General features: G+C 36.4%; 1 protein-coding gene across 3 annotated transcripts in view; it reads right to left on the bottom strand.

Annotated features, from left to right (window-relative positions):
• The window catches only part of HPSE2 (heparanase 2 (inactive)), a gene marked incomplete at both ends in the record, with an annotated part of 624570 nt that overhangs the window by 524032 nt on the left and 85427 nt on the right, over window positions 1-15111 (bottom strand). For 2 of the 3 annotated variants that reach the window (XM_080913133.1, XM_080913134.1), the window contains one exon: window positions 8219-8380. The exons of the other annotated variant lie outside the window; for it this stretch is intronic. In XM_080913133.1, coding sequence (XP_080769259.1) covers window positions 8219-8380 — 162 coding nt within the window. The remainder of the gene's footprint in view (window positions 1-8218; window positions 8381-15111) is intronic. 3 annotated transcript variants of the gene reach the window in all.

Raw genomic sequence — 15111 nt, 5'->3', positions numbered from 1 at the left:
AGTCTATAGCCCTGCATAAGAACTTTTAGGATAAGAAAGTTGCTTCCCTCTTATGTTAACAAATTTCCAAGTAAATATCATAAATATTGCTGACTAATAACTTTTCATGATAATATTTAAACATAATCTTGCTTTCTTTCATAAAGTAGGTAATAAAAGCCATAGAGAGAGGAAACTGATATTAAAACTTGCTATTTAGGGATTTCATTATGCGCCCCCTGAACAGAGCCACCTGGATTCATACTGATAGACGAATGTCTTTCTATCCTACAAAACAAAATGTCATCAGAAGAGAGATTTCCTTGTCCCTTTATGTAAATATAAAGTGTGGTGCTACTGTACACGGGGGTTATAAATTATGGTGTTGAATGAGCTAAGAGAACATAGCAAAACAAAAGAGATGAGGCTGCTTCAAACATTCAGAGGAAAAACAACGAAAGAACGAAGTGCCTAAGATACAGTTTATGCAGATAAGCTACAGTATTTTCATATAAGTAAAGAAAATAAGACCAGAAAAAAATGAGTCAAATAGCAATCTCTCAGGCATGTGAAATGACAGTTAATTAGACTCCGTGTGTTGAGAACCAACAGAAGTCATTTAGAAAATATAGAAAAAAAATTGAAATGTAATTTAAAATCAATAAACACTGTCAGAAACTATTTTAAACTTTCACAAAATTCCCACGTTAATGACACAAACAATTGGTCAATAACAGTAAAACTGGGGAGATCCCATTAAATTTAGATTATTAAGAAGGTGCTACAAAGGGAATTCAAATCGAAGATAGTCTTGTGTTTAACGGGCACCTGGACATTATGGTGTGTGTGCAGACCTGTTCAACCAGTGAGAGCACTTGTGCTCAGTTCATGCCCACAAAATGGGCCACCGCAAAGAAACAGAATCCTCTGCTCTATTCATCTGCTACAGTAACACAAAAATCACAACCACAAAAATCTTTACTCTAATTCACAGTCTGATAAATAAAGACTAAGACAAAACTAAAACTGGCGGCCAATGTATGAGAAAAATCCGCATAAAGAAATATCAAAACAAATGTATAGTAATGCCATCCTTCTTAATGGCTATTTGGTTTTATGCTGTCCAAATGCAGAGAAGTGACTAAGTGACATCATATTGTACATGAGTTTTAAAATTTGGCCTCATTACAGTATCATTCACTGTGTTCTATGTGTTACTCAAAATGCTACACAAACATACTCCTTGATTTCCAATAATTTATGTTCTTAGTGAAATTCGAGTATTTGTTCAACTAGATTTATCTGATTTTTCATATGATTACAAAATCCATTACATTATTTTTATATCTGTAAGAGAGGAAGAGGCAGGACAAAAGAGGAAGACTCAACTTTTTAATAACATGTCAATAGCATCTCTTAAAAACAATCTTCACCTTTCCGGCCCAGAGAGAGGGCCGGGTGACCACCATCAGGACTCAGGACATTGCACACAGACAGCTTTACTCCCAAAACAGCCTCATACACTCTCTCACACCTGAGAACAGCGAGTCTGCCCTGCATCCCCTCCAGCTACCCAGGGAGGGAACTCTGGGATCTCTCATAGCACAGACAGCATGGTACACTCTGGAATCAATTCTTTTCCTGCCCAGAGAGAAAGCCCCGTGACAGCCATCAGGACTCAGGACCTGCACACTGATAGCTGAGCTCCCAGAACAGCCTCACAAGAGCTCTTCCACCTGAGCCCACAGAGACAGAACCGAGTCACTTCAATCTGAACTCACTGTCTGCCTGCAAAGAGCTAAACACCCAGGAGCAATCTCCTTCCTGAGCCCACGGGCCCTCCAACACACAGAACAGGCAGGCTCCAGTCAGAGACAACAAAATCACCTATAATCACAGATAACAAGATGACAATTGGAAAGGACAAGTACACAAGCAATGAAAACCAAGACAACCAGTCACACACAACATCAGAACCCAGCTCTCCCACCACAGCAAGTAGTGGATTACCCAACACACCAGAAAAACATGATTTAGACTTAAAATTATACTTCATAATGATGATGGAGATCTTCAAGAAATGCATGAATGACACCCTTAAACAAGTACAGGAGAATCAGGAGAACACACGTAAACAAACAGAAGCCCTTAAAGAGGAAACACAAAAATCACTCAAAGAACTACAGGAAAGCACAACCAAACAAGTGAAGAAATTGAAAACAGAAATAGAAACAATAAAGAAATCACAAAAAAAATGACAACCCTACAGATGGAAAACCTAAGAAAGAAATCAGGAGTCATAGATACAAGCATCACCAACAGATTATAAGAGATGAAAGAGAGGATCTCAGGGGCAGAAGACAACATAGAAAACATAGACACAATAGAGGAAATGCAAAAATCAAAAAGCTAGTAACCCAATATGTCCAGGAGATCCAGGACACAGTGAAAAGACCAAAGCTAAGGATAATAGAAATAGAAGAGGGCGAAGAATATCAACTAAGAGGCACAGTAAATATCTTCAACAAAATCATAGAAGAAAACTTCCATGCCCTTAAGAATGAGATGATCATGAACATACAAGAAGCCTACAGAACTCCACATAGATTGGACCAGAAAAGAAACTCCTCCTGACACATAATAGTCAAAATACCGAATGTTCAAAACAAAGAAAGAATACTAAAGGTAGTAAGGAAAACAGGACAAGTAATATAAAAAGGCAGACAATTACACAATTACACCAGACTTCTCAACAGAGACTATGAAAGCTAGAAAATCCTGGACAGACGTCATACAGATGCTAAGAGAACACAAATGCCAGCCCAGATTTCTATTTCCAGCAAAACTCTCAATTACCATAGATGGAGAAACCAAGATATTCCAGGACAAAACCAAATTTACACAGAATCTGTCCAAAAATCCAGTCCTACAAAGGATAATACATGGAAAACTCCAACACAAGGAGAGAAACTACAATGAGAAAAAAGCAAGAAAATAATCATGCAAGAAAAGCAAAAGAGTCAAAACAAGGCTGAGATTCCACCTTACACCAGTCAGATTGGCTAAGATCAAAAACTCAGGTGACAGCAGATGCTGGCAAGGATGGGGAGAAAGAGGAACACTTCTCCACTGTTGGGGTTGTAAGCTGGTACAACCACTCTGGAAATCAGTCTGGTGGTTCCTCAGAAAATTGTACATAGTACTTCCTGAAGACCCAGTTATTTCATTTCTGGGCATATACCCCAAAGATGCTCCAACATACAATAAGGACACATGCTCCATTATGTTCATAGCAGCTTTATTTATAATAGCCAGAAGCTGGAAAGAACCCAGATGTCCTTCAGTAGATGAATGGATACAGAAATTGTGGTACGTTTACACAATGGAGTACTACTCAGTTATCAGAAACAATGACTTTATGAAATTCTTAAGAAAATGGATGCATCTAGAGAATATCATTCTGAGTGAGGTAACCCAGTCAAAAGAACAGACATAATATGCAGTCACTGATAATTGGATACTAGCCCCTCAAAGCTCTGAATACCCAAGAAACAACTCACAGACTATATGAAGCTCAAAAAGAAAGAAAGAAAGAAAGAAAGAAAGGAAGGAAGGAAGGAAGGAAGGAAGGAAGAAAGAAAGAAAGAAAGAAAGAAAGAAAGAAAGGAAGGAAGGAAGGAAGGAAGGAAGGAAGGAAGGAAGAAAGAAAGAAAGAAAGAAAGAAAGAAAGAAAGAAAGAAAGAAAGAAAGAAAGAAAGAAAGAAAGAAAGAAAAAAAGAAAGAAAGGAAGAGAGGCCAAATAGTGGAAGCCTCAGTCCTCTTAGAAAAAAAAGAAGTGTATAACACCCTCTCAGAGTGTGGTACACCTAGACCTTAAATCATTAATAATTCAAGAGCTAAGAATATAGTCTTGTGGCAATTCTTGATATTTAAAAATCATTATGTTTAATATTTACACACCAAGAAAACTTTAACTATTTCCATGTTACGTTTTGTTTTACAAGCACCTTATGCTCATTTTAACTAGTAAAATTTCAATGCATACTATCAAAACTTAAAAAAAATCAAGTACTGACAAAAATATATTAACTTTTATGCAAAAATGCCTTTAAAAATTTGTACATTTATGTCTGTTTTTTTAAATAAAGTTTTTGTTAAAGAAAACCAAAAGAGGAAAAGCCCACAAATATAAGTCTACCTCTAACAACAAAAATAAAAGGAAATAACAATCACTATTGCTTAATATCTCTTAACACCAATGGACTCAATTCCCCAATAAAAAAGATATAGACTATCTGACTGAATATATAAACAGGATACAGCCCTTTTTTTGCATACAGGAAACTTGCCTCAGAGTCAAAGACAGACACTACTTCAGAGTAAAAGGCTGGGGGAAAAAGCTCCCAATCAAATGGTCCCAGGAAACAAGCTGAAATAGCCATTCTAATATCAAATAAAATAGATTTTCAACCAAAAGTTACCAAAAACAATAAGGAAGAACACTTTTTACTCATCACAGGAAAAATCCATCAAGAGGAACTCTCAATCCTGAACATCTAAGCTTCAAATACAAGAGCATCTACATTCATAAAAGAAACCCTACTAAAGCTCAAGCATATATTACACCACACACAATAATAGTGGAAGACTTCAACACCCCACTCTCATCAATGGACAGATCATGGAAGCAGAAACTGAACAGAGACACAGCAAAACTAGCAGAGGTTATGAACCAATTGGAATTAACAGATATCTACAGAACATTTCATCCTAAAGCAAAACAATACACCTTCTTCTCAGCACCTCATGGTACCTTCTCCAAAATTCACCATGTAGTCGGTCACAAAAAAGGCCTCAACAAATATAAAAAGAAAAGGTGGGGAAGAGCTTTGAACACATAGGCATGGAGAAATTTTCCTGAACACAACACCAATGGCTTATGCTCTAAGATCAAGAATTGACAAACAGGACCTCATGAAATTGCAAAGTTTCTGTAAGGCTAAGGACACTGTCAAGAAGACAAAACAGCAGCCTATTTACTGGTCCTTTTGTGATATGTACAGTAGCGACTCTCCTGCTGAAGAGACTTCAGTATAATTCTATATATCCATGTCAGCAGCGAATGAAAACTGTAGGACACAACTCATCACCATTTAAAACACTCCTATTTTATCACTATTAGAATGGCTCTGTTCCCTTCCAATAACATTAAGTGTTCATTTCAAAACTCCTCAAGGCAAGTAGTATTTGCAATACCATGTAAATCATTGACAAGAAAACATCGAGACAGCACTAGAAAAGGGCTGGCAATATGGCTCAATGGGTACAGATGTTTACTATCAACCCTACTAATCTGAGTTCAATCCTAGAGATCCACAAGAGGAAGAAAAGAACCAACACTCAAATTTGTCCTCTGACCCACATGGATACTTACACACACACACTAAACAGTTATATGGATGAATGGATGGATGGATGGATGGACAGATGGACGGACGGACAGATGGACAGACAGACGGATGGATGGATGGATGGATGGATAGATGGATGGATGGATGGATGGATGGATAGGTAAATGGAAAATAACATTGATAAAATTTACATATAATGTAATAAAGAAATATAATGCTTTAAAATTGATTTTTCTGAATTAGTTTCCATTAATAACCATTAACCATTAATAGAGCTGAAAAGTCTTTTTTTTTTTTTTTTAGTAAGTGATTAGAATACAGTCAAAGATAAACTATCATTTCCCTCCTCTGAGGAGTAGCTAATGGAAAGGTACCATCAGCTGAAATACATGCTATTAAGTGGCACTTCTCACCTCAACCAAGGCTAGCATTCAGGTCAGCTGAAGGGAGAATTCCTGAAGATGAGGATCTGCTTGTGATGTGGAATACATACCTTTCAAACATACTGTTCTATATACCACTAACCTGCCACAATGCAACTATTATGCACTCAAACCATACACAGAATGTCTGTAACTAATAGGAGAGAGTAGGAAAATTCTTGAAAACTTAACTCTTCCTGAGATTTTAGTGGCCCGGTTTTCTAAGAACTTTTATTACAAAACTACACTATGCCAGAGCTATTGAAAAAATTAAATAGATTATCACCAAGTAGAAACACCAAGTAGGTGTTCTGAATATGTTGGTAAAGAAAGTGAATTCATTTGAGAGGTCTCTGCCCCTTCAACTTCACCCTCCTTACCAATACACATTCATCACCGAAAAGGGAAATATTTACAAAACTTAGTTTAGTTATGTTTAAATATTATGCTTAGCTGTCTGGAGACCATGTTCTCAGGATTTATATAAGAAATCAAGGATTAAACTTCATAACAATTAGAAAACCACACTGTGTAAAATCAAAGACTGAGTTAAAGGACATTAAAATAGCTTCACCATCAGTATTAAACTGAAATGGCTCCATCTCTTCACAACACCTGGAACAAAAACCTTTTGAACTTTCACATAAACAAACCAGGCTGCACCAAATACTCTGTCTGCTACAAGGTACCACCTTGGTACAAAGGCACAGGAGTGAAAAATGTGGAAATGCCTGAGGACACTTTGAAGCAGCTTGGGAGAAGGGAGAGCAGGAAAGAGGCTCTTCCCTAGGGTAAGTTTGTTTAGTGGAAAGTAAGCAAGTTGTCAGGGTAAAAGTTGACAATGTTGATTCCAACAGTTTGAACTGTGAATAAACATCCAAAGGGATTATGTTACTGAGAATTAGAAAGATTCCATTGAACTCAATAGAACACTGTGTTTTCAAAGATAATATGCCTTTGAGCCATATTCTGGGTCCACAGTTTAGGGTTAGAATTACCCTAAAGTCTTTTGTATGCCATAATAAAGAACACAGGGTATGACCCTGCTAATACAATCCTAAAAATATTAGAATAAAAGAAAATAAAAATATTTTGTTTTAATCACTAAATTGGAAAAAAAATAAGTATATGTGCACTTTGCAGTAAGCTGAAGAAACCTGGAGAAAAATCTATGTTCTTTTCAAATATCAAAATAAACACTCAGACTTAATAACCAATTTTGGGAAATACATGCATTGGCCATAAATCATTTTTGAGTTTTCCCTCCATAATGACCTATCAAAGAGAAAAAAGGTCAAGGCCTACACTTATAAAACCCACAATCCTCTTTTCTGCTCACCAAAGCCACATCTAAATCTGCCTTGCATCTCAAGTTGTTGGTTTCCACCAGGTACAAGACAAAAAGCTGGTAGAGTCTTGTGCTTTTTCAAAAGCAAAACAATTTGGTTGCCACTCAGCAATTCCTGGTGAAATGCCAGGCAGCCTGTAAAAAAACGTTAAAATTTTCCTAACTTAGAGTCCACAAAAATAAATTTGAGATGTTCATAGACTGTCAGATACTCCATCTTTTTTCATCCTTAACCATTCACAAACAAAATAAAGCAAACAGTTTGACCTATCAAAGGTTTGTTCAAATCAGTAATCAATTTGTCTCAGATGGCCCCGAGAAAGTGAAGGTAACTGAGGTGTTCTTAGTCCATCTTACCCTAAAGGATGCTCACATTAGAGTTCACCATGAAAATCTATATAAAACCTAACAAAATATGCAACTTGCATGTTCTTTACCAGAAATGTTTTGAGGTAGTCCTGCAAAATGTTGTTTTCCCTTACAGCTCTGACATGTATTTACTTCTACACCAAGGATGCGAGTAAGTACACTTAAACCTTAAACCTACTCATGCTTAAAAAGAAAATCAAATCCCCCAGATACTTTCAAACACTATCAGGAGTAGAATATTCTCAGTTCTGCCTGAAGATCATTATCTTTTTTACATTTCATTTTTATATTTACTGAGTTCAGAGAAAGGGCATAGCAGAAAGAAGAAAATAGCTACTTCTTAAGAAGACTCCAAATTTAGTAATCCTCTCAACCCTATTGGCACACATTTAGAAAGCTGTATTTTCATAAGACTTCATTAAGTTCTCATTGGTTCTGTCATTTGAGAAAAAAAAAAACAACAACAACACAGAGAATCATCCATAACTTTGAACCAAAAACATCTGCAGACTTCAAGAAATATTTGTTAAAGGAAGAGAAGAGTCATTACACTTAAAAATGCCATAGTGTAAGCCTGGTAGAGACAGGAATGTGTAGGCTCATCTGGATGCCACACTAGCAGCTCCCAACCATTAGCTTGCTAACTGACAGGGGTCATCAATATATAATAACGCCCCAAATTCTATTACCTGTTAATATGAGATTACTGTAAGTATTGGAGTATTGCTCCTTCAGAAGAACCAGATGCATCTGTGATGCCTTCTCTCTCTGGAGTTCCAGCATAATATCCGGGTGCTGGGCAATCTTACAGCCTTTCTGTTTGTCCAAGGCAACGTCACTCCGGACAATGTCTATGAAAAGAAGACAGGCAGTCAAAACAAAGCAGAATGTACATTTACATAAGTTTTTGTTTTACCCAGCATGACAGAATTTATAAGTTACCAGCATTTTTATCAAACTCATAAGGTAGAGAAATAATAACCCATCGGATCCTTTAGCTCCATGCCAAATCCCCTAAGTTTCTCTTTTTATTTCCCAATTCTTTGGTACTTTTTCTTACTTGGCTCTCTCTGACAGAACTAAAGACTCAAATCAAACATGTTCCTTCTTAGCTCACCTCCAAGATTTATTTACTTTCTGAATACTTTTCTAAAAATCATTTAAATTCTCCAGAAGAAATAATAAAACAACTTTAAATACTAGGAACTATGAAGTTAACCTCTTCTACCTATGCCTTAGAACCAAAGATAAATATTCTAAATATTTGGCTTATTTTCAATTCATTTTCTAGCCAGCCTATTTTGCCCAAGTTAGGGCTGCCATTTCATGGGTTACCTGATCAGGGACTCTCCTGCTGCTATATTTTATATATTGCTGGGAAAATAGTTTCAGTCTGACTAGGAAATCATTGTTTTCAATCCAGAAAGAAGTTAGAGTCTCTGAAGAAAAAAAGCTAGAGTCTCTTGCCTGCTGTGCATTAATGGCAGGTTGCCTTTTGTGCCTCTGTGTGATTTTGTACTACATACCCTCCAGAAAACGTTCTTTCAGAGAGAATGCTTCCCAACCATTAGAAAACACATTCTGTATAACACAGTGTATGAAAGTTACTTATTTTTGTCAATTAATATATAATTTGGCTGACTCTAATAGGAACAAATGATACTATCAACCTGAATAATAATTCTAGAAACTTGCAAGTTTTTCATAGCTAATCAAAAGATTTTTATGAGAAAGGACTAAAAAAAAAGTCTCTGGTAGTGTTGACATTAATTTACAAATGTGGTAAAAATGCCCATGTTAAGGATACCAATAGGAAAGCGTCATCTCTTTAAGCAGTTCTTATAAACAATTACCAGAACATACAAGATAGGATATGGCATTAAGAGTGGACTATTGTTATGGATAAGAAAGATTTTATTAGACACACCCCAAAGAAAATCCCATCTATAAGTAGAAACTCAACACAATGCATGTGTCCACACATAATAGCCACATTTGAAAACAGCCCATTCTAGTTCTTAGGTAAAACAACAGCTGGTTGGAAATAAGGTATTATTTATCACTAAATGTATTTGCACCAATTTATAAAAACAGGCAGTAAAATGAACTAACTGACATAAATAGCGAATCTCAAATTTCATAAGATTTATTTACAGAGAATTAATTAAATCAAAGGTACACAATTATACTGTTTAAAATATAGATGGATACTCCAGCATAAAGAAATGAGAGACAAAAGCCTACAGCTGAAACCCCAGCTCCAAAAAGGGACAAACTGGAGATTACTGAAACCTCTATCACATCAATAGGGAAGTGACACAACTAGTGCAGATGCTCCAGATGCAAAAGATGCAGTGACTGCTGTTGTATTCAACAGTGATAACAAGATTAAAGGGGCATCTACAAAAGTCATATCATATATACTTTGCTGTTTATAAAATAGCTACCAGGCAGACCACATTCACCTGAGCCCTATGAACTGGGTAACTCAGGTTCCAAAATTAAGCATACAATCAGAACCTACAAAATATGTCTCAGAAGCCAAAGGAAAACTACAATACGTGGTTTAATTAGAATTAAGCTCAACACAGCTGAGTGTGGCAACACACACTCATAATTCCAACAAGTAATAACAGGAAGATTAAGCCAGCCTCACCTATATAGCAAGTTCAAGACAATCTTAAACAACATTGACCCTGACACACACACACACACACACACACACACACACACACACACATACAAAGCTCAATATTATACCAGTAAAAAAGCAAAAGGAGCATCCTCTCAGATCACCATGGTCTACGGCTGGTCTTTAACAACAACAAAGACAACAAAAAGCCCACATACACATGGAAACTAAACAATGCTCTGTTAAAGGATAGCAGGGTCAAAGAAGAAATAAAGAAAGAAATTAAGGATTTTCTAGAATTCAACGAAAACGAAAACACAACATACCCAAACCTATGGGATGCAATGAAAGCAGTATTGAAAGGAAAACTCATAGCCCTAAGTGCTTCCAAAAAGAAACTGGAGAGAGCTCACATCAGCAACCTGACAGCACAGCTAAAAGCCCTAGAACAAAAGGAAGCAGATATACCCAAAAAGAGTAGAGGGCAAGAAATAATCAAAATTAGGGCAGAAATAGACCAAATAGAAACAAAAAGAACCATTGAAAAAAATCAACAAAACCAAGAGTTGGTTCTTTGAGAAAATCAACAAGATTGATAAACCCCTAGCCAGACTAACTACAGGGCAAAGAGAGAGTATCCAAATTAACAAAATCAGAAAGGAAAGTGGTGACATAACAACTGAAACTAAGGAAATTCAAGAAATCATCAGATCCTACTACAAAAACTTATACTCCACAAAATTGGAAAATCTGGAGGAAATGGATGAATTCCTAGACAGATACAAGGTCCCAAAGTTAAACCAAGATCAAGTAAACCATCTAAATAACCCTATAACACCTAAAGAAATAGAAGAAGTCATCAAAAGCCTCCCAACCAAAAAAAGCCCAGGTCCAGACGGGTTCAGTGCAGAATTTTATCAGACTTTTATTGAGAATATAACACCAATACTCGCCAAACTATTCCAAAAGATAGAATCAGATGGAATATTACCCAACTCATTTTTTGAGGCTACAATAACCCTCGTAATTAAACCACACAAAGACCCTACAAGGAAAGAGAACTTCAGACCAATCTCACTTATGAACATTGATGCAAAAATACTCAACAAAATCCTTGCAAACCGAATCCAAGAACATATCAAAACGATCATTCATCATGACCAAGTAGGCTTCATCCCTGGGATGCAGGGATGGTTTAACATAAGGAAATCCATCAATGTAATCCACCATATAAACAAACTCAAATACCAAAATCACATGGTCATCTCACTAGACGCTGAGAAAGCATTTGACAAAATCCAACACCCCTTTATGTTAAAAGTCCTGGAAAGAACAGGAATCCAAGGCCCATACTTAAACATAATAAAAGCAATATACAGCAAACCAACAGCCAACATCAAACTTAATGGCGAGAAACTTGAAGCAATCCCACTAAAATCAGGGACTCGACAAGGCTGCCCACTCTCCCCCTACCTATTCAACATAGTACTGGAAGTCCTGGCTGCAGCAATTAAACAGCAAAAGGAGATCAAGGGGATACAAATCGGAAAGGAAGAGATAAAAACATCACTCTTTGCCGATGACATGATAGTGTACTTGAGTGACCCCAAAAATTCCACCAGAGAACTCTTACAGCTGATAAACAAGTTCAGCAAAGTGGCAGGATACAAAATTAACTCAAACAAATCAGTAGCCTTCCTGTACTCAAAGGACAAACATGTGGAGAAAGAAATTAGGGAAAACGTTCCCTTCACAATCGTTACAAAAACTATGAAATACCTTGGTGTGACTCTAACTAAGCAAGTGAAGGACCTGTATGACAAGAACTTCAAACTTCTAAGGAAAGAAATTGAGGAGGATCTCAGAAAATGAAAAGATCTTCCATGCTCATGGATTGGAAAAATCAACGTCTTAAAAATGGCCATCGTACCAAAAGCAATCTACAGATTCAATGCAATCCTCATCAAAATTCCAACCCAGTTCTTCATGGAATTGAAAAGATCAATGTGCAATTTCATATGGAATAACAAAAGACCTAGAATAGCGAAATCCATCCTCAACAACAAAAAAACATCTGCGGGAATCACTATCCCTGACCTCAAGCTATATTACAAGGCAATTGTGCTGAAAACTGCATGGTACTGGTACAGAAATAGGCATGTGGATCAATAAAATAGAATAGAAGATCCAGAAATGAGCCCTCATGTATATGGTCACCTGATTTTTGACAAAGGAGCAGTAAACATTCAATGGAAAAAGAACAGCCTATTCCACAAATGGTGCTGGTCCAACTGGCACTCAACATGCAAAAGAATGAAAATAGACCCGTTCTTATCTCCTTGTACAAAGCTCAAGTGTAAGTGGAGTAAAGATCTTCACATTAAACCAGATACACTGAAACTATTAGATGAGAAAGTAGGGAAAACCTTAGAACACATAGGCACAGGAGAAAATTTCCTGAACAAAACACCAATGGCTCCAGCTCTAAGGTCAAAGATTAACAAATGGGACTTAATGAGATTGCAAAGTTTCTGTAAGGCTAAGGACATCGTCAAGAAAACAAAGCGGCAACCAACAGAATGGGAAAAGATCTTTACCAACACCACATCAGATAGAGGCCTAATATCCAAGGTGTACAAGGAACTCAAAAAGCTAGATACCAGAGAATCAAATAACCCTATTAAAAAATGGGGTACAGAGCTAAACAAATCATTTTCAGTTGAGGAACACCGAATGGCCGAGAAACATCTGAGGAAGTGCTCGACATCCTTAGCCATCAGGTAAATGCAAATCAAAACAACCCTAAGATTCCACCTCACACCAGTCAGATTGGCCAAGATCCAAAACTCAGATGACAGCAGATGCTGGCGAGGCTGCGGAGAAAGAGGAACACTTCTCCACTGTTGGTGGGGTTGCAAGCTAATACAACCACTCTGGAAATCTGTCTGGCGATACCTCAGAAAATTGGATATAGTACTACCTGAAGACCCAGCTATTCCACTTCTGGGCATATACCCCAGAGACACTTTAATACACAACAAAGATATATGCACCACAATGTTCATAGCGGCTCTATTTATAATAGCCAGAAGCTGGAAGGATCCCAGATGTCCTTCAGAAGACGAATGGATACAAAAATTGTGGTACATATACACAATGGAATACTACTCAGCCACCAGAAACAATGACTTAACCAAATTCTTAAGAAAATGGCTGCATCTAGAGAAGATCATCCTGAGTGAGATAACCCAGTCACAAAAGAACAGACATAATATGCAGTCACTGATAGTGGGATGCTAACCCCAGAGGCTTGCACTCCCCCAGAAACAACTCACAGACTGTATGAAGTCCAAGAAATAAAGAAAACAAAAAAATATATATATACATATATTTACAAAACAAGAAGACTTTGACTATTTCCATGTTCCATTTTATTTTGCATGTACTTTACGCTTATTGTAGCTATTAGGTTTTCAATGCATACTGTCAAGCCCTTGAAAAAAATCAAGTTCTGACGAAAAAAATATATTCACATGGTTTTATGTAAAAATTATTTCAATGTCTGAAAAAACATTACTGACAAAAATGTATAATTTTAAGCAAAAAATGTTTAAAATCTGTACATTTATCTTTGTTTTGTAAAATAAAGTCATTTAAAAAAATAAAGGTAATAAAATAACTTGTTAAAAAAAAAAAAAAAAAAGAAGCCCGGGACCAAAGCACCCAAGATTCAGGGTCTTGTTACTCCACGTGTCCTGCAACACAAACGCGACATATCGTTCTGAAGAAACAACGCACCATGAACAGCTAGGAGGAGGCTGCAGAATTTGCTACAGTTTGAGCTAAGAGAATGAAGGAAGCCAAAGAAAAGTGCCAGGAACTCATCGCCAAGTATGTAGAGCTTCTACGTCCTTGTCCTCGCTGAGAGCTTCTACTTCTTTTTTTTTTCTTACAACTTTATTTAAAATAAAGAGAGATACATATACAGATTTTTAAAAGCATTCTGGCATAAAGCTATGTGAATATACTTTTGTCAGTACTTGATTTTTTTTTTAAAGTTTGACAGTATGCATTGAAATCTTACTAGTTACAATGAGTATAAAGTACATGTAAAACAAAATGTAACATGGAAATAGTCAAAGTTTTCTTGGAGTGTATAGATTAGATATAATGATTTTTAAATACCAAATATTGCTACAAAAATATCTTTTTAGCTCTTGAGTTATTAATGATTTAAGGTCTAGGTGTACCCCACTCTGAGAAGGTGATATACACTTATTTTGTTTTTTTTTTTGTTTTGTTTTTCTTTTTTGTTTTGTTTTGTTTTGTTCTTTTCTACGAAGGGAGAGCTTCTACTTCTAAATCTGAGTCCAGTCAAAAGTAAGTCTTTTAGAGAAACAAATAGATAGACCTTGAATCTCAATTTCAAAAAAAAAAGTAGACAAACTGGAAGATTTGTGCTTCTGTTTGAATTGTTCAAAAGGACCTGAGAACTTAGCCAGCATTCAGGAAACTGAGTAAGGAATCTGAGCTGAAGCACTGGGTTGTACAGAATTTCTATAAATGGGGTATTAGATGTATTAAAGTATTTTCTAATATGCGAAAATTAAGACATCAATGATTGGACCTCTTTCTAAAGTATCTTTACAATAAAGAGTCCACACTTTAAAAAAAAAAAGAAAGAAAAAGAAAATGGCTGCATCTAGAGAATATCATCCTGAGTCAGATAACCCAGTCACAAAAGAACAGACATAATATGCAGTCACTGATAGTGGGATGCTAACCCCAGAGGCTTGCACTCCCCCAGAAACAACTCACAGACTGTATGAAGTCCAAGAAATAAAGAAAACAAAAAAATATACATATATTTACAAAACAAGAAGACTTTGACTATTTCCATGTTGCGTTTTGTTTTGCATGTACTTTATGCTTATTGTAACTAGTAGGTTT

The sequence above is a fragment of the Micromys minutus genome (genome assembly GCF_963924665.1).
Source record: "Micromys minutus genome assembly, chromosome: 2".
NCBI classification, from domain to species: Eukaryota; Metazoa; Chordata; class Mammalia; order Rodentia; family Muridae; genus Micromys; species Micromys minutus.
This window is presented reverse-complemented; position numbering and strand designations above follow the sequence as displayed.